Here is a 25,354-nt window from a genome sequence, read left to right as displayed (position 1 = left end):
GCAGCGTAGACTCCAGTCCATAAACCACCACCAAAAGGATGTCCTGGAGCCTCCTCGGCGGCACGGTCCATACGACCACTGGCATCACTGACTGCACACACTCATTCTGCTGCGTGAGGGATGTAATTCTCCCTCAGGCTCAGCGCACTGGCTGGGTGCTCTCCTTTCAGCTCCAGCCTTACCAGAATGCCCGCGTTAGCCGGGGTCATGGGATTGTCCATCCAGGAAAGCCTGTCCTTGTAAAGGAAGCAATAAATCAGGCATCATCCTGGGGTCAGTGTGGGGAATGTGGCTGTGGTGCGGTTCCTGCTCCATGAGTGCCACTTCCATCCTCTGACAGGGGAACAGTGACCCTGAAAATCCCAGGTTACATTCCAAACCCCGCATTATTTAAGGGTTTCCACTCTTTCCTGCAAGAAATGCTGTGGGTGGGGAGGACCTCAAAGAGAAAATGAACAGCTTCAGTAAAGTCATGGAAGATGCAATCGCAGCTCCAGTTGGTGAGCTGGCTGGGATAGAATAGTACCAGCCTGGGATCCTCAAGCCAAAGTGGAACCTCGTATGAACCCTCCCTCTAAGTATCTTGATACTGGTTTGAAGGGCCGTGGTCTGTAATTACCTTCTAGGTGCCATGAAAAATGCCAGAGAGATGAACAGAGGTCTCAGCTTCAGACTGGAAGTCAGGAAAAAGCAACACAAGCTGGGAGGCAGCATGAGGCACCTGTTTGCTGAATTTGAAGCCCTTGAGGACCTGCTTTGTCCTAGCACAATTTAGGAAAATCTGGGGTTTCCATATTCTAGCTGACCAGATTAAAGCCTCTCCAGTCAAAAGATTCAGAGACCTTTAGTTGTGCAACAAGAACTGTGAGCTGAGCATGAAATGATGAGATGAAATACAGATCCTAGGTTTTTCCTACCTTGCTTTCTGGTTTCTTAGGTGCTGGGGTGCCTTTTTAATTTAACATAATTAACTTGTCTCCATTGTCAATCTAGAAAACTCAAAAGTGAAGGTGAGAGCTGAATTTCTGGTTCTAGCAGTTGCAATTGCCAGAGAGGGGTTAAGATCCACAAACCCCTTGTTAAGAGCAGTGCAGTTTCTGTGACATTAAATGACCAAAGTGGGAGGGAGAGACAGCAGCACCTGCGCTGAGAGATGCTGCTCGTGATCGGCCAGTGATGCAGGACTGGTGATCCCAAGGGCTGCCCTGACTCAGCTGAGACTTTCCAACCAGCTTTATGCCAACCATGTCCTGGGCTGCGTCCGAAGCTGTAGGACCAGCAGGGCAAGGGAGAGGAGACCTCAGAGCAGCCTTCCAGAATGGAACGGGGCTCCGGGAAAGATGAAGGGGGGCTCTTGATCAGGGAGGGCAGGGACAGAACGAGGGGAAACAGTTTTCAGCTGAAAGAGGGGAGATGGAGATGAGATATTAGGAAGAAATGTTTTCCTGTGAGGGTGAGGAGGCCCTGGCCCAGGTTGCCCAGAGCAGTGGTGGCTGCCCCATCCCTGGAGGTGTTCAAGGCCAGGTTGGATGGGGCTTGGAGCAACTGGATCCAGTGGGAGGGGTGTGGCATCAGCTGTCTCCTGCCACGGCCTCTCACTGTGCTGGAAGGTCCCTCTTCAGTACCATTCTCTGTGTGTTATTTGCCCGTCGGTGTTCACCAGGTTTTTCAGACAGACGATGCTGAAGCCACAGCCTCCAGGCTGGTCCCAGAAGAGGGCCCGATTCTGGAGTCAACATCCAGACTCAGAAATAATTTAAGAACCCCAGCCCACAGATGGATTCTGCTCGTTGTGAAGCTTCGGCATAGAGACAGGACTTGCTGTCGGCTCGCCCTGTGTCACGGGCTATCTGCCGGAGAGGACACCAGCAGGGATTTTTTATTGTTCCTCGTCCCTTCTCGAGCTGCGCAGATTGCTTAAGAGATTGGCACTCTGTGGAGTTTGACCCGTGAGCCCTGATAGTGAAAATAATGCACTTCTTACCAGGGCCCCGGGAGGCTGAAAGAGTAACTTTGGGCGATTAGTTTAACTTTGACTGTAAATATTCCTTCTCATCCCTTGTGACGCTGGTAACGGCTCCTCTGGCAAATCCCGATTCTCTGGCAATATTTAAGCTGCCTGTCAGTTGGCAGAGGCTTGGTGGTGCCCGGCGCAGGGGACAGAATGAGACCCAGCTGAGGGAGGTAAGTTCCCTTTCCACTTCTACCTCGAGTCCGGGAGCTCCGGTTGGTGTGTGGGTCCAGGGCTGCTGCTGGGTGGTGTTTCAGCTCCAGTGAGCAGTGGCATCTTTAAGAGGTGGATGGACCTGGGAATGCTTTAAAAAATCCCGTTGAGGAGGCATTGAGAGCGATAGAGTCCCGACGGGTTACTTGAGACCCACGTGGGCTGTGTCTCTGCCGGGGCCATTGATAAAGGGCTGGCTTCAGCGGCTTCATTTCAATGCCACGGATGTTCCTTCCTCACAATCTTTGGCGAGGAAAGCGCTGCCGCCTGTGCCAGGAGCCGAGGGAGTCCAGGCTGTGAGCTGAATGCACAAAACAGGCAAAATTTCCACTGGGCTGGGCCGAGCGAGGATCTGAAATCAGAGCAACCGACTCTACTGTGTTTTTCCTAGTGCCCAGCCTCGTGCCCAGCTCTGGGAGCTGCAACAGGAATGTTAACCGGGCACCTGTATTCCACTCCGGGAATCTCCCCTGGAGTGTATCCCGCATTTCCTCTCTTCACTGACAATCACAATAAATGCCCACAGCTCTGCGCAGCCCCACTTGCATCTCAGAGGGGAGGACACCACGCTCTCCCGCATGGGTGGCTGAGCTCATGGAGCTGATGGCACTCCTCGTGCTGCAACTGCCTGCCGTGGGCCCTGGGCTGGGAGGTGTCGCAGGGTGGAAAGAAACAGCAATATCAGAGCTGCTATCGAAAAAGCAGGGGGTGTTAGAGCGGGGTTAGGAGCTCCTCACGGCTGGATACCAAACCCTATTTTTCTTTTCTTTGTTAGAGGTTAAGCTTGCCAGTAAAAGCTCAGCAGCAGCCAAGACACATTGCCTCTTAAAGAGGTAAGCAAGCATTGATCTGCTGATCATCAGCGCCCTGCATCCTTGCGGGGCAGAAGCTCGCAGGGAATCCAGTGGGATCTGGGGGCTTTATAAGGCACTGAAAAGGCTCTGCCAAGGTGCTGCAAGTCCCCAATCCCAGCCTGGCACTGCTACTAGACCAAAACTCTGTATCACTTCTGGCTCTTGGGCTGGAGGCTGCTGATGCCTTGGGACACAAGCGCCCAGCTGTGGAAATTGGGTGATGGGATGGTCCGACCTTAGTGTCCAACCTTTTCATAAGCACAGGAGCCCAGCAGCCCTGCTCCGGCAGAGCCCGTGCTGCAGGGCTGAGTGTAGCGGGGACACTGCCCTCCTGAAGACTGCCCAGCAGGAGAAAGCTCTGCATCTCCCTCCCCGCGGCACTCGGGACTCCGTTCCCTCTGCTCTGTTCACATTGGGGCAGGAGGTGCCGGCAGTGCAGGAGAGCAGCGGCTGCAGCTCAGGTGAGCCTGCAGGCTGCAGGTTAGGGCAGGGAAGATTCCAGCGGCCGCTCCACGCATCAACACAGGGGTGAAGCCGGCGAATGTTGGGAAATGCAGCTGAGGGACAGGGCAGCTGTTTTGTTCTGTGCTTTGCTGCCTGCTGGGTGTTCAGAGGAAGAACTTGTTCGACCGCATATTGTCCGACCGTCCATGCCGGGAGCCCCGGGCTGGTGCAGGACACCCTTTGCCCCACCTTCTCCAGCGTTTTTGGCAGAGGAGAGCTTATAAATCTGCTTCGCAAGTGCAAGAGAGGCCAAAGGACCTGGCCAGCCGCATAGGCAGGAGGAGGACGAGGACAAGCAGACACCCATCCCAGCCGTCCAGGTCTCACTGGGGCTGGACCCAGAGCTGCGAGGCCACACCGAGGTCAAGGAGTGCTGGGTCTGCCCCTCTTTGGAGAAGCCTTCTCTTCGGCTCAGCAGGGTAAGACAAACCATCCTGAACCTGCTCTGTGGCTGGAGCGCAGCATCAAGGTGCTGGCTCTGAGGATCACTGCTGACAGACAACGGCCACTGTCAAGCCAGGAATCCTGTGGGGACCTTGCCCCTGCCTTGGCCAGGGTGCCACAAACCTTCTGTCCTGCTCTCAAAGCTGGGCCAAGCCCAGGAGAGGGGAGGAGGAGGAAATGAGGAGGAACTGCATCATCCAAATACCTGACCAACCTCCTCGCACGGACTTACCCTGTCCTTTCTGCTGAAGGGCAGCAGCCTGGCACATGGGGAGCTCTGGAGGCTCGAGGGAGCCGTTGCAGGGATCCCACAGTTGTGCTGCGTCTCCTCTTTAGGTGTTTCTGGAGAATCAATGAGTTTTTATTCCTGTGAGAAGCATGTGTGAATCTCACCTGTGGGAAATGCGTCTGCCAGCTGATGCGCAGGAGGGAGCCCCAGCTCTGGCTCTTCTGCTGCTTGGTGCCAGTCCCACAGCGCTGCACCGTCTTCTGGTGGCACTTGCTGCTCATTCCTGCTGCTCTGGCTGTGGCAGAGGGCACATCCATCCCTGTGCTTGGCAACATATTCCCGCTCTCTCTTCCTGATGGAGGGAGTGGAGAGGGGAGCGCCTGCTCACCAGGAGCTCAGCCTTTCTCAGGATGAGACCCAAGATCTTTCTGCACCAAGGCTTGAGCTCTCGCCATTGAGAAGGAGGAAAATGCCACCACCGCTAGAGCGGTTCACGAGTCTTCACATCCTGTTGGCTCATCACGGGCAGGTTCCTGGCAGCAGCTTCTCACACTGCTGCACTGGGACCTGTGGGCTGCCATCACCGGCTGTGTTGCACCCTGGTCCTTTCCTCCAGCTGTTTTCACTTCCACCAGTCCACAAAGGAAACTCGACCGGCCGCAGCACGCCTGCCTGCTGGCAGCATCTTCCCATCACAGAAAGGGAGTCACAAACGAAGGCAAACACCAGTGCTAAGAGCCTTCTCCACAGCTCCGGCACGAGCAGCACCACAGGCAGAGCCGCAGAGCCCAGAACCCCCAAATTATTGATAAACTGTCAGCACCTTCACGATGCTGCCACCTCCTTTCCTAACCATGTAACCCATTTTTTTTTTTTAACAGATATATGCATCTAGACAAAGGAGCTCTCAGCCTGCTTCAGAAGCCATGGAGCCCACCAGCAGCATTCCGTCCTCTGTGACCCCCTCGTGGGATGTGTTTCCCCAGAAGACGCTGGACTCCATAGACATTGCTGTTCTCGTGCTTTACTTTGTATTTGTCCTCGTGGTTGGTCTGTGGGTAAGCAGATACCATTAAAAGCTTTTGAATGTGCCCTGCTATACTGAAAAATATGGCTGTTCGAGCCTCGAAGTATTCTACTTTGGCTCAAATCTGGCCAAACTTCACTGGACTCAAGTGAAGAAGCGGAAAGAGAGAGTTTACAGATCCTTTTCCTCACTTCAGTCTGGGGAAGTGTCCTCACTGCTCCAGAGGAGAGCTGTTAAGCTCTAGTGTTTGCCAAGGGTTTGAGAACTCTTGTAAGGAAGAGGCTGTCTGAGTACAAAGTATTGCTAATAATAATTTTTTGTTCATCCAGGAAGGAATTGCTGTCCTATAAATCACCTGTGTTTGTCCCCGGTGGTTGACAGCAGATTCCATAAATTAAAAACACTGTTTCTATATAATTAAGGCAGAAGAACATCCTCCTGGCATGGCTGTTGTAACAGTGAGAGCACGGTCTGGCTGTCAGGGGGCAGAGATGAATAGCTGCTCCCTTCAAATGTGGTGCCTAACTCCCATGGCATGGCATGAGATGAATCTCCGAGGAACAGGAGGCAAAGACTGAGAGGTGCAATGCCCAGCACTTCTCCTGGCTGGGCCAAATAAATAAGGATGTCCACAGTTCTTGTCCAAAATTCCTTGTCTTTCTCGTGGATCTGGAGTGGTTTAGTTTGCTTAGCACACAAAAATATTTGACCAAGATGCTGAGATGATAGGGAACTGGTGCGCAGCTCACAGCATTGGCCGGTCCCCTCCCTTGCCTGCAGCTCTCTCATTCCCTGGGGACCTCCCAGCAGCAACTGCAGGTCCTTCAAGAACTCCTTTGCTTTCCTTTGCTGACAGCACAAAGGCTCCCGCAGGGCAAAACACACTGTGATACCCTGAAACAATTGCTGAAACCTCTGTTTTTTTCTGCTTCCCCAGTCCATGTGGAAGACTCAGCGCAGCACTGTAAAAGGCTACTTTCTAGCTGGAGGACAGATGGTTTGGTGGCCTGTAAGTATCTTTATTGTCAGCCTTTTTGTGCCCTTGGGTACTGCAAGCCTTTTTTTTTCCGAGCAGAAGTTGTTTCTTCAAAGAGAAAATCATAAAATCATAGACTGTCCTGAGTTGGAAGGGACCAACAAGGATCACTGAGTCCAACTCCTGTCCCTGCAGAGGGCAACCCCAATGTTCACGCCTGAGGGCCTTTCCCAAATGCTTCTGGAATATTGTCTGGCTTGATGCCACCACTGCTTCACCGGGGAGCTGTTCCAGTGCCCCACCACCCTCTGCAGGAAGAGCCTTCTCCTAATGTCCAACCTAACCCTCCCCATGCATCCTCCTGCCGTTCCCTTGGGTTCTGTCATTGGTCACCAAAGAGAGGAGATCAGAGCCTGCTCCTCCCCTTGTGAAAAGCCATTCATGTTTTGCAAAGACCCAATTATAACAGTCGGGGGTTTTTTTCCATATTTGAGACTGGGGAAGCAGAGCTGCTGCAGGACAATTCCCACAGCCCGTTCTGAATGCTCTGACCTGGAGATCTCCAGGATTAACAGAGTGGTCTCCAGACTTGAGGCATCTGCCAGGCAGGGGATTCGGTTTGGGCTGGGCTGGTGAGTCACTGTGTGCCAGTCTAAGGACCTGATGACCTGACAGTTCTATTTGGTGCCTCCACCTTCTGTCTTGCTCCTCCGTGAGGGGCTGGATGCTGGTCTGGAAGCAGGATGGTCCTAAACATGCACATAAATGAGCAATAGGCAGTGAAGGATGAGTATGAATGAAGCAAATGAAGCCGGAGAGAAGTGCCTGAGCCACTGAACACATAGGTGGCAGACAGTGACAATGATTTCGTGTCCCCATAGTCATGAGTGAGGGAACAGCGTTACTTCCATGGTGGGAATCCATAGGTGGGTGGGTGCTGGAGTCCTGAGTTACCCTGATGACACTTTTGTCCAGGCTGAGAACAATGCCTTGTGCCAGGACCAGATCCCATTTCCTATCTTTCTCCAGGTGGGTGCGTCCCTGTTTGCCAGCAATGTTGGAAGTGGCCACTTCATCGGCCTGGCTGGATCGGGAGCTGCCTCGGGAATTGCCGCAACAGCCTACGAGTGGAATGTGAGTGCGGGAGGGCGGCTCCAATGGCAGCAAGTCACCACACAAGGGCACGGGGCTGGCAGCTCCAAAGGCTCAGACTCCTGCTGCGGGAGTCACCACCAGCCGCTGGGGCTCTGAGAGAGAACCCAGTCCCCATGTCCCCCAATCCAGCCTTGACCAGCACCTCTGATCTTCCTCTTCATTTGCTTTGCAGGGGATGTTTTGTGTCCTGGTACTGGCCTGGCTCTTCCTCCCGATATACATAGCAGCAGGAGTAAGTAGTTGAGATATTCTGTCTGTTGGTGATTTGCTGGTGTTGAAATCACCTGTTTGGCTCCTGGACTTAACCACCTCCTGCTGTGCCTGTGCTGCTCCGGTGGCCTGGGCTGACGGGATAAAAGCTGCTGGGATAGCCCTGTGGGTTTGGTGGTTAGGCTGCTCTGCTGATGGAGTAGAGGTCCTCCATCTCTGGAGTGGGGGATGGAGGCTGTTGTGTCATGGTTTACAGAAGCCTTATGTCTGATGTTATAGCAAAGCTGGTGCTTGCTAAGCTGTTGTGCTGGCCTATGGAGGCAACTGAAAAGTAAACAGCATCACGGTGCAACTGGCAGGGCTGCTCTGGTCTCCTGCCCCTGCAAACTGCCCACACCAGCTCCTGGAGGAGCCCTCTGTGTATCACTCTCTCTGACAGCATCTCTCTCATGTAGGTTACTACCATGCCCGAGTACCTGCGGAGGCGTTTTGGAGGCAAAAGAATTCAGGTGTTCCTGGCGATTCTCTACTTGTTCATCTACATTTTCACCAAAATATCAGTAAGTCCAAACCTCATGGAAATGCACGCCGAGCAGTGGGGCTGAGAAATGCAATTACTGCTATTAGCAGAAAATGGTGTATTATCAAAATAGCTGAGGAAGCCAGACTAAAGTTGTTTTGAGAACCTACAGAAGATGATCAGAGGGCTGGAGCACTTCTTGTATGAGGACAGGCTGAGAGAGTTTGTGTTGTTGAGAAGAGAAGGTTGCAGGGAGACCTTAGAGCAGCTTCCAGTGCTGAAAGGGACTCCAGGAAAGCTGGAGAGGGGCTGTTGATCAGGGAGGGTGAGGACAGTATGAGGGGGAATGGTTTTCAGCTGGAAGAGGGGAGGTTGAGATGAGATCTTGGGAAGAAATGTTTTGCTGTGAGGGTGGGGAGGCCCTGGCCCAGGTTGCCCAGAGCAGTGGTGGCTGCTCCATCCCTGGAGGTGTTCAAAGCCAGGTTGGATGGGGCTTGGAGCCCCTGATCCAGTGGGAGGTGTCCCTGTCCATGGCAGGGGTTGGAATTGGATGCACTGTGAGGTCCCTTCTAACCCAACAGAAAGAATAGCTGGGTTTTTTTCCATTAAGGATCAGAACACTGACTATAGTAGGAAGAAAAGCTCGGTGTCAATGCCCTGTCCATTGAAAAATCCAGTTGTGAGTGTTGATGCATTTGTCATTGTGTTTGGTACATTTGGCAGCTCACTCATGTTCTTCCCTTTGCATATCTATTGCCTGTGCAGGCACTGAACGCTGTTGTGTGTGGGATGAATAAGAACATAGGAGTTGGTATGTGTTTAGGTGAAAAGGGTTTAGCAATTTACTGCACCTGTTTCATATAGAGCCCTGAATAAATAACTGATTCAACCATTGTGCAACACCTCATGAGCTGTTTATTAACCGTGCAGCAGTGTGTGAAGCTGTGAAATCAGACAAACCCCTGCCAGTGTTTTTCCTATATGTACAGAGCCGAAGTGGGATGCGCTGGCTGGCAAACGCCTGCCTGCATCCCCTTGGAAGCAAATGTTGGGCATAGGGTTCAGGAGGCCCTGAGGAACCAGGCTCAGGCTCTCCTCAAGAGAAAATGAACCATTTGATGCCAATCTCTGATAATCCTGTATTTGGGATGCTTTCAGACCTCCCTGTCATGCTGTGCTTTGTGGTTTGCCTATCCTAAAGCTCTCCCAAAAAGCAGCGTTTTCATGTAGCCGCAAAGCTCGTTGGTCAGGGCTGGCTCCCAGCCCCGAGGCCGCTCTCCTATGTCAGCAGGGAGGAATTTGCATCACTGCAAGGTGGTGCTGGGCCAGCAGGTTTGCACTGCAGGTGCTTTGGTCCTCCAGCCAGCACTGCTGTCCCCACCCTGCTCACTGCTTCTCCAGGGCAGAGATAAGCTCACCCCACTGAGCGCTGTGCATGCCCCCTCTCTCCCGCGCCAGCTGCATCACCGCCCTGTCCCCGCATGACCAGCAATAATAAACTACCAAAATGCTAAACTGAGCCTGCTCCTAACAGACAGGACTTGAGGCTGCAGAGGGGTGCACCATGCGGTGGAGATGCTGCAGGGAGCTAGGAGCCACAAGCTGTAACAAACCAGGAAGGTCCCACTAAAGGAGGCAGCTTGGTCAGCTGAACGTTGAAGCTCCCCCAGCAGTACCTGCTTACAGGGGCTCAGTGATATCATCCCTGTTGCTGTGAATATGATCCTTTTTTTGCAGGTTGACATGTACGCTGGGGCGCTCTTCATTCAGCAAGCCTTGCACTGGGACCTCTACATCGCTGTGGTGGGCTTGCTGGCAATCACGGCCGTTTACACTGTGGCGGGTATGTGGCTGAGTTTCGGATCACACACAGATGCTGTCTAGGGAGCTAAGTGTGTCCATGCAATGCACCTTGCATCCTGCCTTTCCCATATGATCTATTTTTGCCATGAATATGGATAATGAGATGGGAAAGTTATCAATATCTTGCCTGTTAAGAGGAAATTATCAGGTAAGAGTGAACGAGCCCTTCCCCTCCCCGCTCCCCAATCCAGGCACACCAGCTGTGGAGGGATGTCCATTCTGCTTTAAGGAGAAGCTATGCCTGAGGCATTTGCCCAGTACATTTTTCCTCTGGGTCCTTTGGAGGTACAAGTGTTTAACGCAACAACGAGCCACGTAATACGAATCCATTGTCAATCCTGGGTGCCCTTTCAGGGCTTGTGAGCGGCCAAATGGAGAAAAGCCATGCACGGAGTAAGCAGCAAAAATCCCACACAAATAAAGGTTTCTCCTTTCCCAGTGCTCACCCCTAGGGATGTTGTTCATAAAGATCCCTCCTCTTTTTTTCTCCTCCTTATTCAGCTTGGCCTTTGTTTTGGAGCTGTTCCCTGTCTTTCCCGTACAAGTGCTTATACTGGACTTTGGCTTTTTAGTGACAAAATGGTGACTCATTATGATTGAAAACATGAGATGTTTCAGCCAAGCGTCATACACAAGAATTGGCTGACGTGGCCAGAATGCGCCAGCCTGCCCGGCGCGGGGCTCGGCTTACACTGCCGGGCACAAACTTCTGCGAAGTGCAAGATGCTACGAGAGAACATGCCCAGTTTCCCACAGTTTTCTCCTTCTCTGCTCTCTTAGGTGGCCTGGCAGCTGTGATCTACACGGATGCTCTGCAAACTTTCATCATGCTGATTGGGGCCGTGACTCTCATGGTCTTCAGTGAGTGTTTCCCTAGGAGTTTATCACCAAACCTATGACAGAAGCTTCACTGAATGCTACAGACAAGCTGGATCATTACAACTGGTCACTCAGTTGATGTTCTGCTTTCTAGATAGTCTCCTGTTGGAATGTATGCTCATAAAAGTAACTATATAGTAGTTCTTTACGTGGTAGCAATGCGCGAGTACTGCCTGAAAGGTCTCTAAAGAAACAGGTCCTGCAGCAGTGTGAGAGGTGAGCAAGCACCATCTCCAGCTGGTGCTTTTAGTGCTCTGCTCTCTCTCCAGCCCAATGGTAGAGTCAATAACTTCCGATTTTAAAGATTCGTGTGGACGATCACCCATAGCAAACCCCAGACACTGAAAATCTGAGCGCTGCCCCGGGAAGATGCGATAACTGCTTCTCATGACCTATTTTAGGTTTTGTTGAAGTTGGCGGTCTTGAAGGTTTGCAGACAAAATACTTTGATGCTATTCCCAGCACCCGCAAGGCAAACAGCAGCTGCGGCTTGCCGAGAGAAGATGCTTTTCACATTTTCCGAGACCCTGTTAACTCTGACCTTCCCTGGCCGGGAGTTTTGGTAGGAATGACCATCCCGTCCCTGTGGTACTGGTGTACAGATCAGGTGGGTTACCGCTTATTTCTTTATTTGGTTTCAACTATCTGTTATTGGTGGTTTGAACATGATTCAAGCCCAGGATTTGCAATGTGGTCTGTACTGGTTTACTGTTTCTGATAGGAATTTAGTGAAATCAGATAGTTTTAATCCTAAAGCTGCAAAACTTGGTATGCACAACCAAGGTTTTGGAATCATTTTGATGGGTGAGAACGTGTGTGTGAGTGAATGCTAGCCTATAAAGATAGGATTTTTAACTTAAGCCTTTCACATCTTGTGACCCATCGTGAATTCACTCTTCCAGCTCTCCAGGGCCCTGACTGCCATCCCTCCTGGTGAAACACCAGAGGCAGCAAGATTGAAGCCCTAAGCAACCTCCATACCTGCTGTACATGTTTATTTAATGCATTTTGCTTGTTTTAGCCTGAGCCTAGTGGTGGCGAGGGGGCTGCCAACCTGGCCAGGCTTGGTCATTGGGTCAAGGAAGTCCCCAGCAAAAGCAGAAGAAAAGGCAGTGCTGAGCCTGCGTCTGGTTAGCGCGAGGCACCGACTGCAGAGTGACAAACTGCAGACGCCAGGCTTGGTGACAAAAGCAGTGTCTTTCTGGTTTACGTTTAAGGCACTCAGGATCTGAAGCAAGAACTAAACCTACAGCCCAGCTCTGCGTTCACCCTGCTAAAAGTTCAATAATTTAGAGGAGAACAAAGCATAAACACGAATGCAGTCGGGATCGCATCCTGTCTGCTAACAGCAGCCCAAACATATTTCTTCATTTTCAGGTCATTGTGCAAAGGTCCCTTGCTGCTAAAACCCTCTCTCATGCCAAGGGAGGCTCCTTGATGACCTCCTACTTGAAAATTCTGCCCCTTTTTATGATGGTAATGCCAGGCATGATCAGTCGGATTCTCTTCCCAGGTAAGTGCTGAAGGAGAGAACTCTGGTTAGCATTGCTGCTTGTGCCTACTTCATGGAGCTGGAACAGCCCTTAACAGATGAGTTTAAAGGTCACAACATATCAAATAACCAAAGTATGAAGACATTTTTTTCCTGTTAATTGGAAGAATTTGCATCCTCCTACAGCAGACACCAGCCACAAGTTTCACAGCACTGCTCCATGTGCTTGAGCTGCAGGCTGCAATCGGTTCACTCCCCTGTGCTGGTGGGTTTGGAACTGCAGCTGCTCCGCATTTTCACCATGCACACAGGCCTCTTTGGCCCCTGGCAGTTTGTGGCACTTGGAGAAATCCCAACATATCGCCTTGAATGTCAGAAACTGCTCACCGGGTGGGAACGTGTGGACGTGCCTGTCACTGAGGAGCTGTGCCGGAGGCAGTGGATGGGCTTAGTCCTCACTGGAGCAACATTCCTACAGAAGAATTAGACCTGCAAGGCAGGGCAACCACCTGTAGCGGTAGCATGGAAGGGAAAATAGGGAAGCCCAGAGCTGCCTTTACCTTGCTGGATTGGGATAATCCTGCATTACTGCTGGAAGCATTACAAGCTTTCCAGTATCCAGTATTTCACTTAGAAAGCAGTTTAAAACACTAAAACTTGTTTATATGTATTGGTTTGTTGTGGCTCTGGAATGCTGCCTCTCACTCCTTCATTTATTTTAGATCTGGTGGCTTGTGCAGATGCGGAAATCTGCCAGAAAATCTGTGGCAACCCCTCCGGCTGCTCTGACATTGCTTATCCCAAGCTGGTCATCGAACTTCTGCCTGTGGGTAAGGAGCCTGGTAGCGGTGCCGGCCCTGGCGAGGTCTGCATAGTGTCTGAGAGGGAAGTTCAGAATGGAAAATATGCTGTCATTTCAGTGGGGTTTGTGTTGAGCTTGTGGGATAATGGCAAAAGTCAGAACATAACGGGAGAGATGGGTGATGATCCAGTATCCAAAGCTCTAACTCGGTCAAATTCAGATCAGAGATAAGGTGTAGATGTTTAACAATGAAAACAACCGTTAACACCTCCCATTGTTGCCACTTTCAAATCAGGGCTACAAATATTTTTTCAAGTCTCTTCTAGTTCAAAGAAGAATTTGAGGACATCCTGCAGTGGGGTTATTGGGGATTCCTCAGGGCGGCTCTGCTTCTCCTTCTGTTCCCAGGACTCAGGGGCCTGATGATGTCAGTGATGATAGCAGCTCTCATGTCCTCCCTGACTTCCATCTTTAATAGTGCCAGCACCATTTTCACCATGGACCTCTGGAAACACTTCCGTCCTCGTTGCTCCGAGTGGGAACTGATGATCGTTGGCAGGTGCGGAGAACCAGCACACGCACATTGTATCAGAGCCTGAGCTCTGCCCGCATGCAGATGCAGCAGCTTCATATGACAATGGCTTTTGATCAGGAAGTGCAGGGATAGGACGAGGGGAAACTACTTTGAGCTGAAAGAGAGGAGATTGAGATGAGATCTTGGGAAGAAATGTTTTTCTTGCATCCTATGAGGGTGGGGAGGTCCTGGCCCAGGTTGCCCAGAGCAGTGGTGGCTGCCCCATCCCTGGAGGTGTTCAAGGCCAGGTCAGATGGGGCTTGGAGCCCCTGATCCAGTGGGAGGTGTCCCTGCCCATGGCAGGGGCATTGGAACTGGATGGGCTTTGAGGTCGTTTCCAACCCAAACCATTCTATGATGCTAGGTTTTCTGGAGGATGAGAATGGAGGCCTGGTTGTGAGAGGAGCAAGCTGAGCAAATGGAAAAGGATGGCTTGAGCTAACAGTAACGGTGTCTTTTTCTTGCACAGGGTCTTTGTGCTGCTGCTGACTGTGGTTTCCATTCTGTGGATCCCGCTGGTGCAGGCTGGCCAGGGAGGGCAGCTCTTTATTTACATCCAGTCCATCAGCTCCTACCTGCAGCCCCCGGTGGCAATGGTCTTCATCCTGGGTTGCTTCTGGAAAAGAGCAAATGAGAAGGTAACAACTGCCATTCTCAGAACAGGCACCTCTGTGGCCTCGCTCTCCTCAGGGGAGACCTGCAGTTCCTACCACCACCTCAGGCTGCAGTTCTGGTGCCTCATGCAGTGTTTAGGACAACTACACCCAGAGCTCTGCCCAGCCCAAGCAACCCCCACTCATGCAGAGGGAACGATGCCTTCTGTTTGTCAAAGCCCCCACTGGCATTTCGGAAGGAGTGAGACACCTGCAGTGCTCAGTTGTGTGGTGTGCTTCACAAATCTTAAAGCCCATTACAGGCTTCTTAGCCATCGGCTTGCTTATCACATGGGCTCTTATCTGCACTGGGGAGACCTCAGAGCAGCTTCCAGTACTGAAAGGGGCTCCAGGAAAGCTGGAGAGGGGCTCTTGATCAGGGAGGGCAGGGACAGGGCAAGGGGGACTGGTTTTCAGCTGAAAGAGGGGAGGTTGAGATGAGATCTTGGGAAGAAACATCCTTCTGTGAGGGTGGGGAGGCCCTGGCCCAGGTTGCCCAGAGCAGTGGTGGCTGCCCCATCCCTGGAGGTGTTCAAGGGCGGGCTGGATGGGGCTTGGAGCCTCTGATCCAGTGGGAGGTGTCTCTGCCCATGGCAGGGAGTGGAACTGGATGGGCTTTGAGGTCCCTTCCAACCCATTCCATGATTCTACGATACTTAGAATATCTTATAAGTAAGACATAAGATGTCACAGTTAGAAGACATTGTACCTCCCACCCACACTGCCATTAATGACCACTTGACCCCAAGGATGAGCGGTCCCAGGCTGCTGGAGCAGCCCTGGCAGACCTAGATAGCAAGAGCAGAGCAGGGAAGAGAGGGAAGTCCACCAGAAAATCAGCAGGGAGAAAGCCTGGCCAGCTTGGAGCCCAAGAACGTGGGCACTGCCTGGGATCCTGGGCAGACGTATGGTCCCTGCTCCAGCAGAGAACATCCTTCCCTTCCCAGGGTGCGTTTTGGGGCCTGGTGATTGGGCTGTTGTTGGGTGTCATTCGGCTGGTGCTGGACTTCATCTACCCCGAGCCCCAGTGTGGCCAGGACGACCTCCGCCCCGGTGTGGTGAAGTACATGCACTACCTCTACTTCTCCATGGTCCTGGCTGCTGTCTCCACGCTGACGGTGCTGGTGGTCAGCATGCTCACGGAACCCCCCTCAGAAGAAATGGTGCGTCACCCCTTCACCTTCCTTTCATTACTTGCACAGGGTTTCCAGGATGCCCCACACTATCCATGTGAATAAGGTGGGGATAAATAATCTGGAAATGGAAGTTTCCATTCATTCTTTTTGCGTGAGCAGACTTGCAGTACCCCATCACAGCAACCCCTCCTCTCCTCCACCACCCTGCTGACAGTTATGATTTTGGTCCTATATTTCCAGAGTCCCACCATGCTCAACAGTAGATGCTACAAAGAGCTGTTTTTAAGTTCAAACGTGTGTTTAATCCATGATAAATTGGCTTTTTCCCTCTATTTTCCAAGAAACTCCAGCTTCTGGGTCATCTTTCTCAACTCTCTTACTAATTTAGTGAGGAACCATTTTTATTCGCAGAAAAGAGAAACCCAGGGCAGAGAGCACACTTCCTCTGGAACAGGTTTGTGCCAGTTTGATGTTTTCAATAGATACTGAGGTTACTGAAAAGCATTAATAGCAGAACGAAGGGCCAGAAGGGACCTTCAGAAACCACATAGCCAATGCCTCTGCTTGCTTCGTGCCAGGACTAACCTAAAAGACCTGGTGAACTTCTTCAACCCCACAGAGAGGGGGATGCCCAGGGAGGGGTGTGATCTGTTTGAGAGCTCACCTGCCCTGCCAGTAGCTGTTTTTCCTCATCTCCAACCTGAATCTTTCCAGCTTTGTGTTGTGCTCATCCCTCCCTCTCCACCCTGTCACAGATGCTGAGAACACTCCTTTAATGAGTCTTTTACATGTTTGAAGAAAATTGTCCTATCTGCCACCTATCTTCTCTTCTCTCAACAACCCCCGTTCTTTGAATCATTCCTTCCTGGCAACAGTTTCCATTCTTTTTGCTTCCTCGCTGCCCTGCTCTCTGCATCCAGTGCTGGTCCCACGCAGCAATGTCTCCTCCTCAGTAACAGAGTGAAGAAAGCACTTTCTGAAGCATCTTTGTCAACAGCTCTTGTGCGCCAGACCCAACCAAACCCAACGTGTGCCGGTGGTAGCCATCGCTCCCGTAGTTACCAGCCAGGCACTTTGCTGTTCACCCGCTCCAACAACGTGGGAGAACAGATTTCAGCCCGTCTAAGTGTTCTCTCCGCAGGCTGCTCTGCTGCCGCCGAGCTAGTCCTTTAAACAGCCCTGAAAGCAGTTTTCTTTAACACCGCTCTTCATGCCATCAGATAAGTCGGCTTACCTGGTTCACACGTGGGGATCTGCCAGCCAAGACAGAGCTCGCAGTCAGCCCTGACGCTGCAAAAGGAGTGTGTGAAGCTGAGCGCCCAGCTCTCCAGATTGATATAAGCATTGCTTCTGAAACTAGTTCAAATGATAATAAATGTAAGTGCTCCGACATCATATTCAGTAATCCCCACACACCCTAGGCATTGCGTAGAGGCTCAGAAGACAAGACACGTTAAATCTACTTCCTCTGGATTTCTGTAATGGCAGGGCATGGTGAAAAGTTTTTACCTGACCTAAGCAGAAGTTTAGTTTCTTTTCCATCTCTTGATGGCATTAGATGTGCTTGAAATCAAGAAGGAGCTGGATGGGATACAGAAAGCCATGCCCGTTACCCTGCACTAGCGCCTGGTGCTGCGAGGAGAAGTGGTTGAAAAGGGGAGGGTGGAGGAAAACCACAGTTGTGTTCATGAAATTCCATTTCTGTTTTTCAGTGATGTTTTCTGATCGACTCTAGCAGCAGGGAGCACCCAGAGCCCTGGGCGGAGTTCTTGACAGATCAGTGAAGGAGGATTTACATTTTTTAAAACTTGTACTTGTCGGTATTAGGTACAAACATGCGTAGCGACTCATTCTGCCTTCTCCAGCGATGGTTCCCATCACTTGGTTTTGCCAGGCTTGGGACACTGTTGATGTAATGCCGCAGCTTTTGCTGGGCGTTCCTTGGATCTATAAAACGCTGTTTATGAGATCAGCGAGCCCATGAGTTACAGCATGAGCTCCCAGCTCCTGGGAAGCCTCACGTTTGTGCATGAGTGCTGTTGTCCCAGCACTCGCTCGTGTCTGCCCCAACCTACGCCGGAGCAGGGAGAGTTCCCTTCACACGTGTGGCGTGGAAGAACCCTGTGGCACTTGCCAGAGGAAGCTGATGTGCTACAGCTGAGCTTCTAGGTTCCATCTGCTGTTCCTGTTTGCTAAACGTTAGGAACAGCAGAGCTTGAGCTCAGAGCTCCAGGGAAGAATGGAGTTGGTCCTACAGTCCCTAGAGATGCTAACTGAAGGGCTTCCTCCACCTCAGCATAGCTAGCGTGTTCGTTTAAAGAACGCTGGTGCATTTCTGCACCAACCCCCTTTGTGCAGGACCACAGATGTGCTCCTGGGAGGCTTTGTTGGCGAGATCCGTGCCTGACTATCCACTGTCTTTGTAGGTGCAGCCAACACCAAAGGGAACTCCAAGCTGATGACAGCCTTTCTGTGGCTCTGCGGGATGCAGCGCAAACAGGAGAACACCGAGAACATGTCGATGACTAAACCGGAGCCGCTTCCCGTGGCTTCCCTGGAGGAGAAACCACTAGTGAAACACATCCTGAACATCAACTTGCTGCTATGCGTGTGCGCGGGGCTCTTCCTCTGGGCCTACTTTGCATAGCGGTTGGCTATTCGCTTGCAGATGCCATCAACTAATTTTAATTGGTGTAAATAATAATAATTAGCAGAGGGTTAATGTAATTCTTAATGCTTTCTAAATGTTATTTCTTTATTTAAGAAGAAGACAGACCCTGCTCCCTTGTCCTTTCCTTATTTCTAACTGGGCCTGGGGTGGAAGGGGATAAGTGCTGGCACCATTGCTGGGAAGGGAAGGATGTTCTCTGTTGGAGCAGGGACCACGCATCCGCCCAGGATCCAGGGCAGTTCTTGGGCTCCAAGCTGGCCAGGGTTTCTCGTTGCTGATTTTCTGGTGGGCTTCCCTCTCCTCCCTTCTCTGCTCTTGCTATAGAGGAGCAGCAGCCTGGGAACGCTCCTTCTTGGGGTCAAGTGGTCATTAATGTTAGTGTGGATCAGAGGTACAGCGTTTTTTACCTGTAACATCTTACTTCGTTCTTATAAAATGTTCTAAGTATTATCAAACCATAGAACGGTTTGGGTTGGAAGGGACCTCCAAGCCCATCCAGTTCTAAATTCCTGCCATGGGCAGGGACACCTCCCACTGGATCAGGGGCTCCGAGCCCCATCCAACCTGGCCTGAACACCTCCAGGGATGGCGCAGCCACCACTGCTCTGGGCAACCGCCTCTGAGGAGAACATTTCTCCTCAAGATCTCATCTCAACGTCCCTCTTTCAGCCCCACCCCCTCCCCCCACCCCCGGCTCCCCTCGCAGCGCTGCGATTGCTCTCGGTGCCCGGTTTCCCCCCCCCGGGGCCGTTGCCGTCTCGCGGCGGGGAGGGGGGCGATGTCGGGGCTGCGGGCGGGCCCGGGCGGGCAGAACCGCCCCCCGCTCCAGAGGCTCCTGATGCTCGCGGGGCGCGGGGCCGCGGAGGCCGCCGGTGCGGGAATGGCGGGAAGGGGGGGTGGGGAGGGGGATGGGAGTGGGGGGTGCGGGAAGAGAGTGGGGGGACGGGAGGGGAACAGGAGTTATGGGGGGGGGGGGGGCGCAGGAGGAGAGAGGGGGTGTGGGATGGGAATGGGGTGCGGGGGGAGTGCCAACCTCAGGCAGAGGCAGAGGTGTGATTGCGTCTGCTTGACCTCCAGAGCGCTCCTGTTTGGAGTCTTTGGGAGATCCTGCAACAATGAGGATGTAACTACTGTGTTAGAAGGAATTTTAGACTTCAGCCACTGAAACTACAGGTTTGGGTGCAGTTTTAGGAACCACCATGAATTGGATTGGTGCAGCTCAAGAGATTCCCATGGCAGCAGAGCTTTCCAGTTTCTGCTGAACACTAAAATGTGCTCTGGGCGTCGGCAGAGCCATACCCACCGCTGGGCACTGCCTGACGCACTGCCCTTTTTCCTTTTGGAACAAGATTACCACAGAGAATTGTTTGAGAAGGCACTGGAAGACCACGCAGGAGAACCAGTCTCAGGTTTGCTGCTTCTCTACTCCGGACGGATTTGTCACGTGGTGGAGGTAAGTGACGTGAATTCCTGGTGGGATCAAGTAACCTTGGTTCAGCTTTGCACAAATTTGGTTTCTATGGTCCAACCAACTACAAACGTGCAGCCACGGGGTGGTAGACCCAGAAAATGCTGTGGTGGGCACAGCAGTTTCCCTCTGGGATCCACTCTTCCTCAGCTGAGTGCCCCAGACCAGCACTATGTGCAGTGTCCCCAGTGCCCAGACTCAATGGGAAAAGCCATGGAGGGAGTTGATGTATTATCTTTATACTCACATATTAGTCTGTAATCCACGATTCTCTGACAGCTCTTCCTTCTCCTCTGCAGTCTTGCAGCAGCATCATCCACTTCATCATCCGAGACTACGCTTCTCTCCAAAACCAAGGCCAGAGGTGAGTGTTTCACATCAGTTAGATGACACGGAATTTTAGCCAAAGTGGTAGGATGTGTCCCTAAGGTTAAACTGAACATTGGCCATGATTACATCAACCTTTTATGCTCACTTTCCTTGCTGTGTGTGTAATTCCCATCAAAGCAGGCGACCATCACACTCCTGCAGCTGCTTATTAAATCCCTACCGTTCTCTTGCTTCTTACCCTCATATCCCACCCGTCTGCTCCAGACTCTTGCACAGCATCGCAGAGAACACTTAGCCCAGGTTTCAGCTGGCTGGGTGGGAAGATGCAGCACTCCAGCCTGGCTCTAGGGAGGCAATTAAATCACTGTGTAGTTTAAGGAACCTGACTGTCCAGTAAGAACACCCTGCTATACTTCAGAATGGAATTCCCTCTCTTTCCAAGCAGTGCTTTACTCCAGGACATTAAAGTGTTGGTGGTGGCACACAACATCCCCACCAGGCTGTTCCCACTCTGGAAAGTGGCCGCAGCAACATCTCCCGAGCCACATCCGCAGGGCTCGGCGCAGCGGCAGCCTACGGCAGAGCTGGTGTCAGAGTGCCTTGCATTCCTCCTCCGAGCAGCAGCCAGCGTTCACAACTTCCAGGTAAACTGCAAAGGACCGGGCTGTAAGAAATGTACCCAGGCTACCCTCAGAAATGCCCCAAACATCCCAGGAAGAACCATGCTGCATTTCAAGCGTTCACAAGCACATACGCCAGAGAGGGCTCTAAGAACCCTGTTTGAGCATTACAAACCCTCAGTATTTAATTCCTAGACCGCTGCAGGGTTATTTTGTGCAGCCAGTGGACTGATCAGTTGCGCCAACAAAGCTTAAGGCCAGGTGAAAGGCACTCATGAAGCCAATGCCTTCTCTTCCCTCTTCCCCATCTCACTGCTGTGCGCTCCTGGGAACTAAGGACACAGTTGTGTTTGGCAAACACGGAGCAACTCCAACCCTGCTGATCTGGGCAAGCTTCCTCAGAATTAACTGCCTCGCAGCCCTGTGCTCTCACTGTAACGCACTGAACTGCACTGTTCATTATCAAGGGCAACAGTGAGGACACGAGCGAGAGCGTACCCACTCTTGACCCTGAGCTGCTGGTCCCAGCCGACACAATCGATTCTCTGCATCGCGCTGAAGAGTGTCTGAGTCCAGAAGATTTTCTGAGGATGTATTTAAGCCCTCTACAACCTGCTCTGGATTCAGGTATGTTGCAGTTTGGGAAACAGCTGAATCAGTAACAGAACTAGCATCCTGGGCTCGTAACATTGACTTTTGGGTTCCAGGAGTTTGCAGAGAGCTGCTGCAGTGAGAGAGAAGCAGCTCATCACCCACTAATGGGGCTGTCTTTCCCAGTCACAGGTCGGAGCAGGAAATGATTGGGCAGGCACGGGGGCATCGGGAATACAGCAGCTGTGATACCACAGGTCTCGCTGAGGCCTTTACAAGAGGCTGGTTTGTTTGGTAGTTAAACCTGAGGTCTAGTTTAATAACTTCAATAAAACTGATTACGGAGCCTTAAGGAATTTACAGGCTAAGCAAATTAATTCAGCTCGTGATGCAAGTGTTACCTCAGCTAACTGGCTTCCTCTCTCATTTGCAGAAACTGTATGGCCTGTTCCCTCCCGTTTCCCTGTATGATATGGGCTGTATCCAGTGTCCCTCTCCGCAGCTGGACCCATCCAAGTTTAATGCGAATCTACACATTCCCACTTCTACACTGCCCAGCTGAGCAGCCAGTGCCTCATGGACTGTGCGACCTTTGGCGTCTACAGGAAGCAACTTTACTGACAAACTTGAATAAAGATGCCTTGAGTTGACAAAAGACAATCTTTAATTTTATAAATGCTTACGCACTGAGGAAGCTACGCAGCTCTAAGTTCTTTCCAAATCCAACCGTTCTCAATGAAAGCACAAACCCTGCCTCCACAGTTTCATCTGGAAACAGTTGCGAGGGTCACATAAACAAAAGCAGGCTTGGTTAATACAAATAACTATGAAATCAGGATTAACTACTGATCGTTAAGTAGCACTGAAATGATTAAAGTTTCCTTCTACAGTCTGGCAGTCCTTCAAGGCACTAGAACACATCCACAGTTCTGACGAGGTGACCGATAACCCGCGGTCACCACTGGCGCTCTGGCATTTTTTGGTTCGTGTTTTAAAAAGGATCTGCAGCAAAATCAGCGAGGGAACGTCTCTTGCAAGGCATCTCCTTGTAAGGTCTAAGGCCTAGAGATAAAAGTCTAACCGTGACATTAAAAAGCTTATTTCCGTAATACATGCACTTTAAATAACTAATGCTCTGCTTCTTACTCGCTCAGAATTTCTGCCAATACCATCCCTATCAGCAGCAATTCTGCTTCCTATGAAAGTTTCTACAGGAATTAATTCCTTCCATCCAAGATTTTGAAAACCATTGTTGAGACACAGGTCATTAAACTTCTTCTGAATGGCCAAATCACTTTCTCCACGAGGCGCAAGTCACAACTAGACAGTTTTGCCATCTCGTCAAAAGAAGCTTTTCACTGTTAGTTCTGTTGGTTTTCCCACCAGGAGAGGAACCTTGGATAAGTCTGAGTTTCCATCACAGAGCAGTGCTTTCTGTGTCATTGTCGATATCAAGCACGAGGTGGTTGTGCAGTTCTCTGCTCGTTGTCTCCGTAAGAAGCTCTGGAGAAGGGTTGTGAAGTGGTTCTTGAACGCTGGAGCTGGAGTCTGCACAAAAAAGGGAACAGCAAGTTTAGCAGGCAGTGACCTCATCCATGAGCAGATTTCTGGTGCATTCCCTTCAAAAGGGAAGGGAAAGGACAGATCAACGAGGGCTTTTCAAACAGGGCTGGCATGTATGTGCACACGGACACTCAACGGCTGAGCCAAACTACAAAGCTGATGTTTGGAGTGGCTTCCCCTAAAGACCCTGTTTCAATCGCGTGTGTAAAGAAGGAAAATCTTTCTGAAGAGCGGGAGGCAGCGAGTACTGGATTCCTCAAGGCTCCTTATGAGTGCCACTTCACTCCAGACATTCACATCAAAACAGAATGGTCGCTCAGCAAAAGAATTTGGCATGTCAAGGGTCAGTCAGATAACCCTCACCTACTGCTTTCAGAGCAATGGGAACAGGCACGGGGTCAAAAGGAGGCATTGGCACAGGAAGAGGAAGGAATTATTTAAACCAAAGGCAGATTAAACCCCTTTCCTGCAGGCAACATCTTTGCCTTCTTCTGAGGAGAGGAGAATTTTGTTCAAGCCCAGGAGTCCAAGAAGGACCCCAAAACATTGCATTTCAGGTGACTGTGCTGGTGGTGAGACCAGAAAAGTCCACAATGGTTCAAAAAACATAAAGTATTAAGTCAGTATTTTGGAAAGCTAATTTCTAACGTGCTGTGACATCTCTTACTGCAACACAGTGGCTGAGACACACAGCAAATCATCTAGATACTCACATCAATACAGAATCCAACTATCTCCCTTGCTTTTATATGTAGGTAGCACAAACAGGCACCCTATAAAGACCTGGACACGTATCTTGAGCTTAGAGACTGAAATTTAGCTCACTAGTTACTTCCTAAGTGCGCAAGTTTAGAGTTTCTGTGCTGAATGACAGGGAAGAGGTGAAGGCTACAGAACTGGAGCTCGAGCACGGCCTCCCTGCTGCTCTCAGCCCACGACTAGAGAGCCAGCCGCCTGCGTCTCCCAGCTAATCTTACTGGTCATGTAGAGGCTGGAGCTCTGTCATCCTGTGCCCGACCCCGACCAGCTTGTCTTGCGCACAACAGTTAAATCTTCTTGTTCCCACCCCTGCAACTTTCCCCAAACCAGGATTACCATTCTCTCGAGAGATGTGTGCCCTACATTTCCTCCCAAGTGTTGGGTGGGAGCCCTGGGGAGTGCTGCACTCTGCTAGGAGGGCAGTCAGTGGTAAAGGAAATCATCCAGAAGGCACAGAACAAGCCACCAGTACTGCGATGACTTCTCCAAGGCCGTCATCCTTGGGAATCTTTCAAATGGATTTCTCTCCCCATGGTGAAAATCAGTTTACTGGGCTTTCCCCAGCAACACCAGTGCCTGGTGGCACTACAAGATGGTCACTGTCCAGCAGAGCTCTGATACCAATGGAGAAACAGTCACTGGGGCTACTTCAAACCCAGCCCTTTCACCTACCCTCATGTTCATCTGTTTCAAATAAGTCCCTGATCTACGAAACCAGGTTTCAGAACACGGGCAGCTCTCTCTTATCCCCACTCTACTGCACAACTACTGTTTCTACAACAGATGAAAATCTAAGTACCTTTAAAGTCAGGTGATTTAAACTTTAGATTTTAGTCATTTTCACTATTGTTACAGAAGCAGTGTTATAGTGAAGAATAAACTGCAACTGAGTGAGTTCCTAAATTCTTGTGTTTTTCTCTTCCTCAAACCATTCCACGCGGAGCGTGACCTCAGGAGAGGCGAGCACAGCATCTCAGCAGCAGTTCTCCCTCCAGTGGAGCAAGGCCTGCTGTTACCATGGGACCTTTGTTTGAAGTACAGTTCAAAAGCTGCTCTTCACCTTTTGCCACAGGCACAGGAGCCCTCCCTGCCGCGACTGCATATGGAGGGAGGAACAGGAAAAGGAGGGAACTGGAAGTATGAGGTGACCCAGGAAAAGAGGATTTGTGACAAAGAGCTACTTCAAATGCAAAATGGACCTCTAGAAAAGACAGGAATTTCTAGATATGTGAAAAAAAGTACAATGGGGAACTGAACAACTCGACACGTTCTAGTCTCCAATACTTTTAGTACGTTAATGTGAGAGCGAGCATCAAACAGCCATTCTTTTCACATGCCACGCTTACGACGGTGCAAGCAAGCAGTGTTATTCATGATGGGTTAGTAGTGGGCGTTAGCACACACATGATTATGAATTAGCAACAGTTTTGGCCAATCATTTGCCTTTTCCTTACCATCGAACTTTCCCATACAGTTCCTACTGAATGCAGGTCAAACATCTAGATTATTTAATAAAATTTGTGATTAGAATACTCTTTTCTAGGGCTCATTGCTTTAATACCATAAATAGAATTTGAGGCATTACTGAAGTCCAGTACATGGACAAAGGAATTCAACAGCATCCTGAAAACAATTCAGAATTTCTCTCCTGACATTACCAACTTCACCGGCAACTTAATTTTGGCTTTCGTTATTCCCATCTGTCTTCCCTTGCTCAAGTCTAAGGTTAAAACTCAGCTATTTCACACCGTGAATTAGACAAGCCAGTCTATAATCAGTGCTGATATGTGCACGTGTAAATGTTAGAGCA

The 25,354-nt window shown here is 50.8% G+C and overlaps 3 protein-coding genes across 12 annotated transcripts in view; 2 read left to right on the top strand and 1 right to left on the bottom strand.

Moving 5' to 3' along the window:
* The first annotated feature begins 1,928 nt into the window (after window positions 1-1,928).
* SLC5A11 (solute carrier family 5 member 11) lies at window positions 1,929-18,383 on the top strand. 4 transcript variants are annotated; one of them, XR_008452485.1, is made up of 17 exons: window positions 1,932-2,184; window positions 5,137-5,313; window positions 6,220-6,291; window positions 7,288-7,392; window positions 7,586-7,645; window positions 8,079-8,183; window positions 9,881-9,986; window positions 10,787-10,867; window positions 11,287-11,492; window positions 12,263-12,398; window positions 13,100-13,207; window positions 13,588-13,738; window positions 14,223-14,391; window positions 15,354-15,569; window positions 15,954-15,996; window positions 16,763-16,919; window positions 17,969-18,107. XR_008452485.1 is itself a non-coding variant. In XM_054080984.1 (16 exons), the coding sequence occupies exons 2-16, from the start codon at window positions 5,182-5,184 to the stop codon at window positions 18,187-18,189; spliced, it is 2,025 nt and encodes a 674-aa protein (XP_053936959.1). In that variant the 5' UTR covers window positions 1,929-2,184; window positions 5,137-5,181; the 3' UTR covers window positions 18,190-18,383. The 4 variants fall into 4 exon arrangements, 3 of the variants coding, with proteins under 3 accessions (XP_053936959.1, XP_053936960.1, XP_053936961.1); XM_054080984.1 differs by lacking the exon at window positions 15,954-15,996 and having other exon boundaries at window positions 1,929-2,184; window positions 17,969-18,383; XM_054080985.1 differs by lacking the exon at window positions 17,969-18,107 and having other exon boundaries at window positions 16,763-16,970.
* A 608-nt stretch (window positions 18,384-18,991) lies between these two features.
* Window positions 18,992-21,739, top strand: TEX47 (testis expressed 47). Its single transcript, XM_054080900.1, has 6 exons — window positions 18,992-19,085; window positions 19,563-19,666; window positions 19,981-20,045; window positions 20,457-20,655; window positions 21,099-21,258; window positions 21,656-21,739. Exons 1-6 carry the CDS (start codon window positions 18,992-18,994, stop codon window positions 21,691-21,693), a joined length of 660 nt encoding a protein of 219 aa, XP_053936875.1. The 3' UTR covers window positions 21,694-21,739.
* A 129-nt stretch (window positions 21,740-21,868) lies between these two features.
* The window catches only part of ARHGAP17 (Rho GTPase activating protein 17), a 46,149-nt gene continuing 42,663 nt past the window's right edge, over window positions 21,869-25,354 (bottom strand). For 3 of the 7 annotated variants that reach the window (XM_054080585.1, XM_054080591.1, XM_054080590.1), the window contains one exon: window positions 21,869-22,770. In XM_054080585.1, coding sequence (XP_053936560.1) covers window positions 22,640-22,770 — 131 coding nt within the window. In that variant the 3' untranslated portion in view covers window positions 21,869-22,639. Of the gene's footprint in view, window positions 25,044-25,354 lie in introns of all 7 variants that reach the window. The other 4 variants (XM_054080586.1, XM_054080587.1, XM_054080589.1 and 1 more) reach the window with 3 other exon arrangements.

The sequence above is a fragment of the Cuculus canorus genome, chromosome 15, assembly GCF_017976375.1.
Source record: "Cuculus canorus isolate bCucCan1 chromosome 15, bCucCan1.pri, whole genome shotgun sequence".
Taxonomy (NCBI): Eukaryota; Metazoa; Chordata; class Aves; order Cuculiformes; family Cuculidae; genus Cuculus; species Cuculus canorus.
Note: the sequence above shows the minus strand (reverse complement) of the source record. Positions and strands in the feature narration are given on the sequence as shown.

Bases quoted from the DNA above. Each gene is read 5' to 3' on its own strand.
- SLC5A11 (XM_054080984.1), top strand. From the start codon at position 5,182: ATGGAGCCCACCAGCAGCATTCCGTCCTCTGTGACCCCCTCGTGGGAT. The intron at 7,393-7,585 runs GTGAGTGCGGGA...TTTGCTTTGCAG, and splicing joins CAACAGCCTACGAGTGGAAT to GGGATGTTTTGTGTCCTGGT. The intron at 12,399-13,099 runs GTAAGTGCTGAA...CATTTATTTTAG, and splicing joins CAGTCGGATTCTCTTCCCAG to ATCTGGTGGCTTGTGCAGAT.
- TEX47 (XM_054080900.1), top strand. From the start codon at position 18,992: ATGTCGGGGCTGCGGGCGGGCCCGGGCGGGCAGAACCGCCCCCCGCTC. The intron at 19,086-19,562 runs GTGCGGGAATGG...TTTTGGAACAAG, and splicing joins CGGGGCCGCGGAGGCCGCCG to ATTACCACAGAGAATTGTTT. The intron at 21,259-21,655 runs GTATGTTGCAGT...TCTCATTTGCAG, and splicing joins ACAACCTGCTCTGGATTCAG to AAACTGTATGGCCTGTTCCC.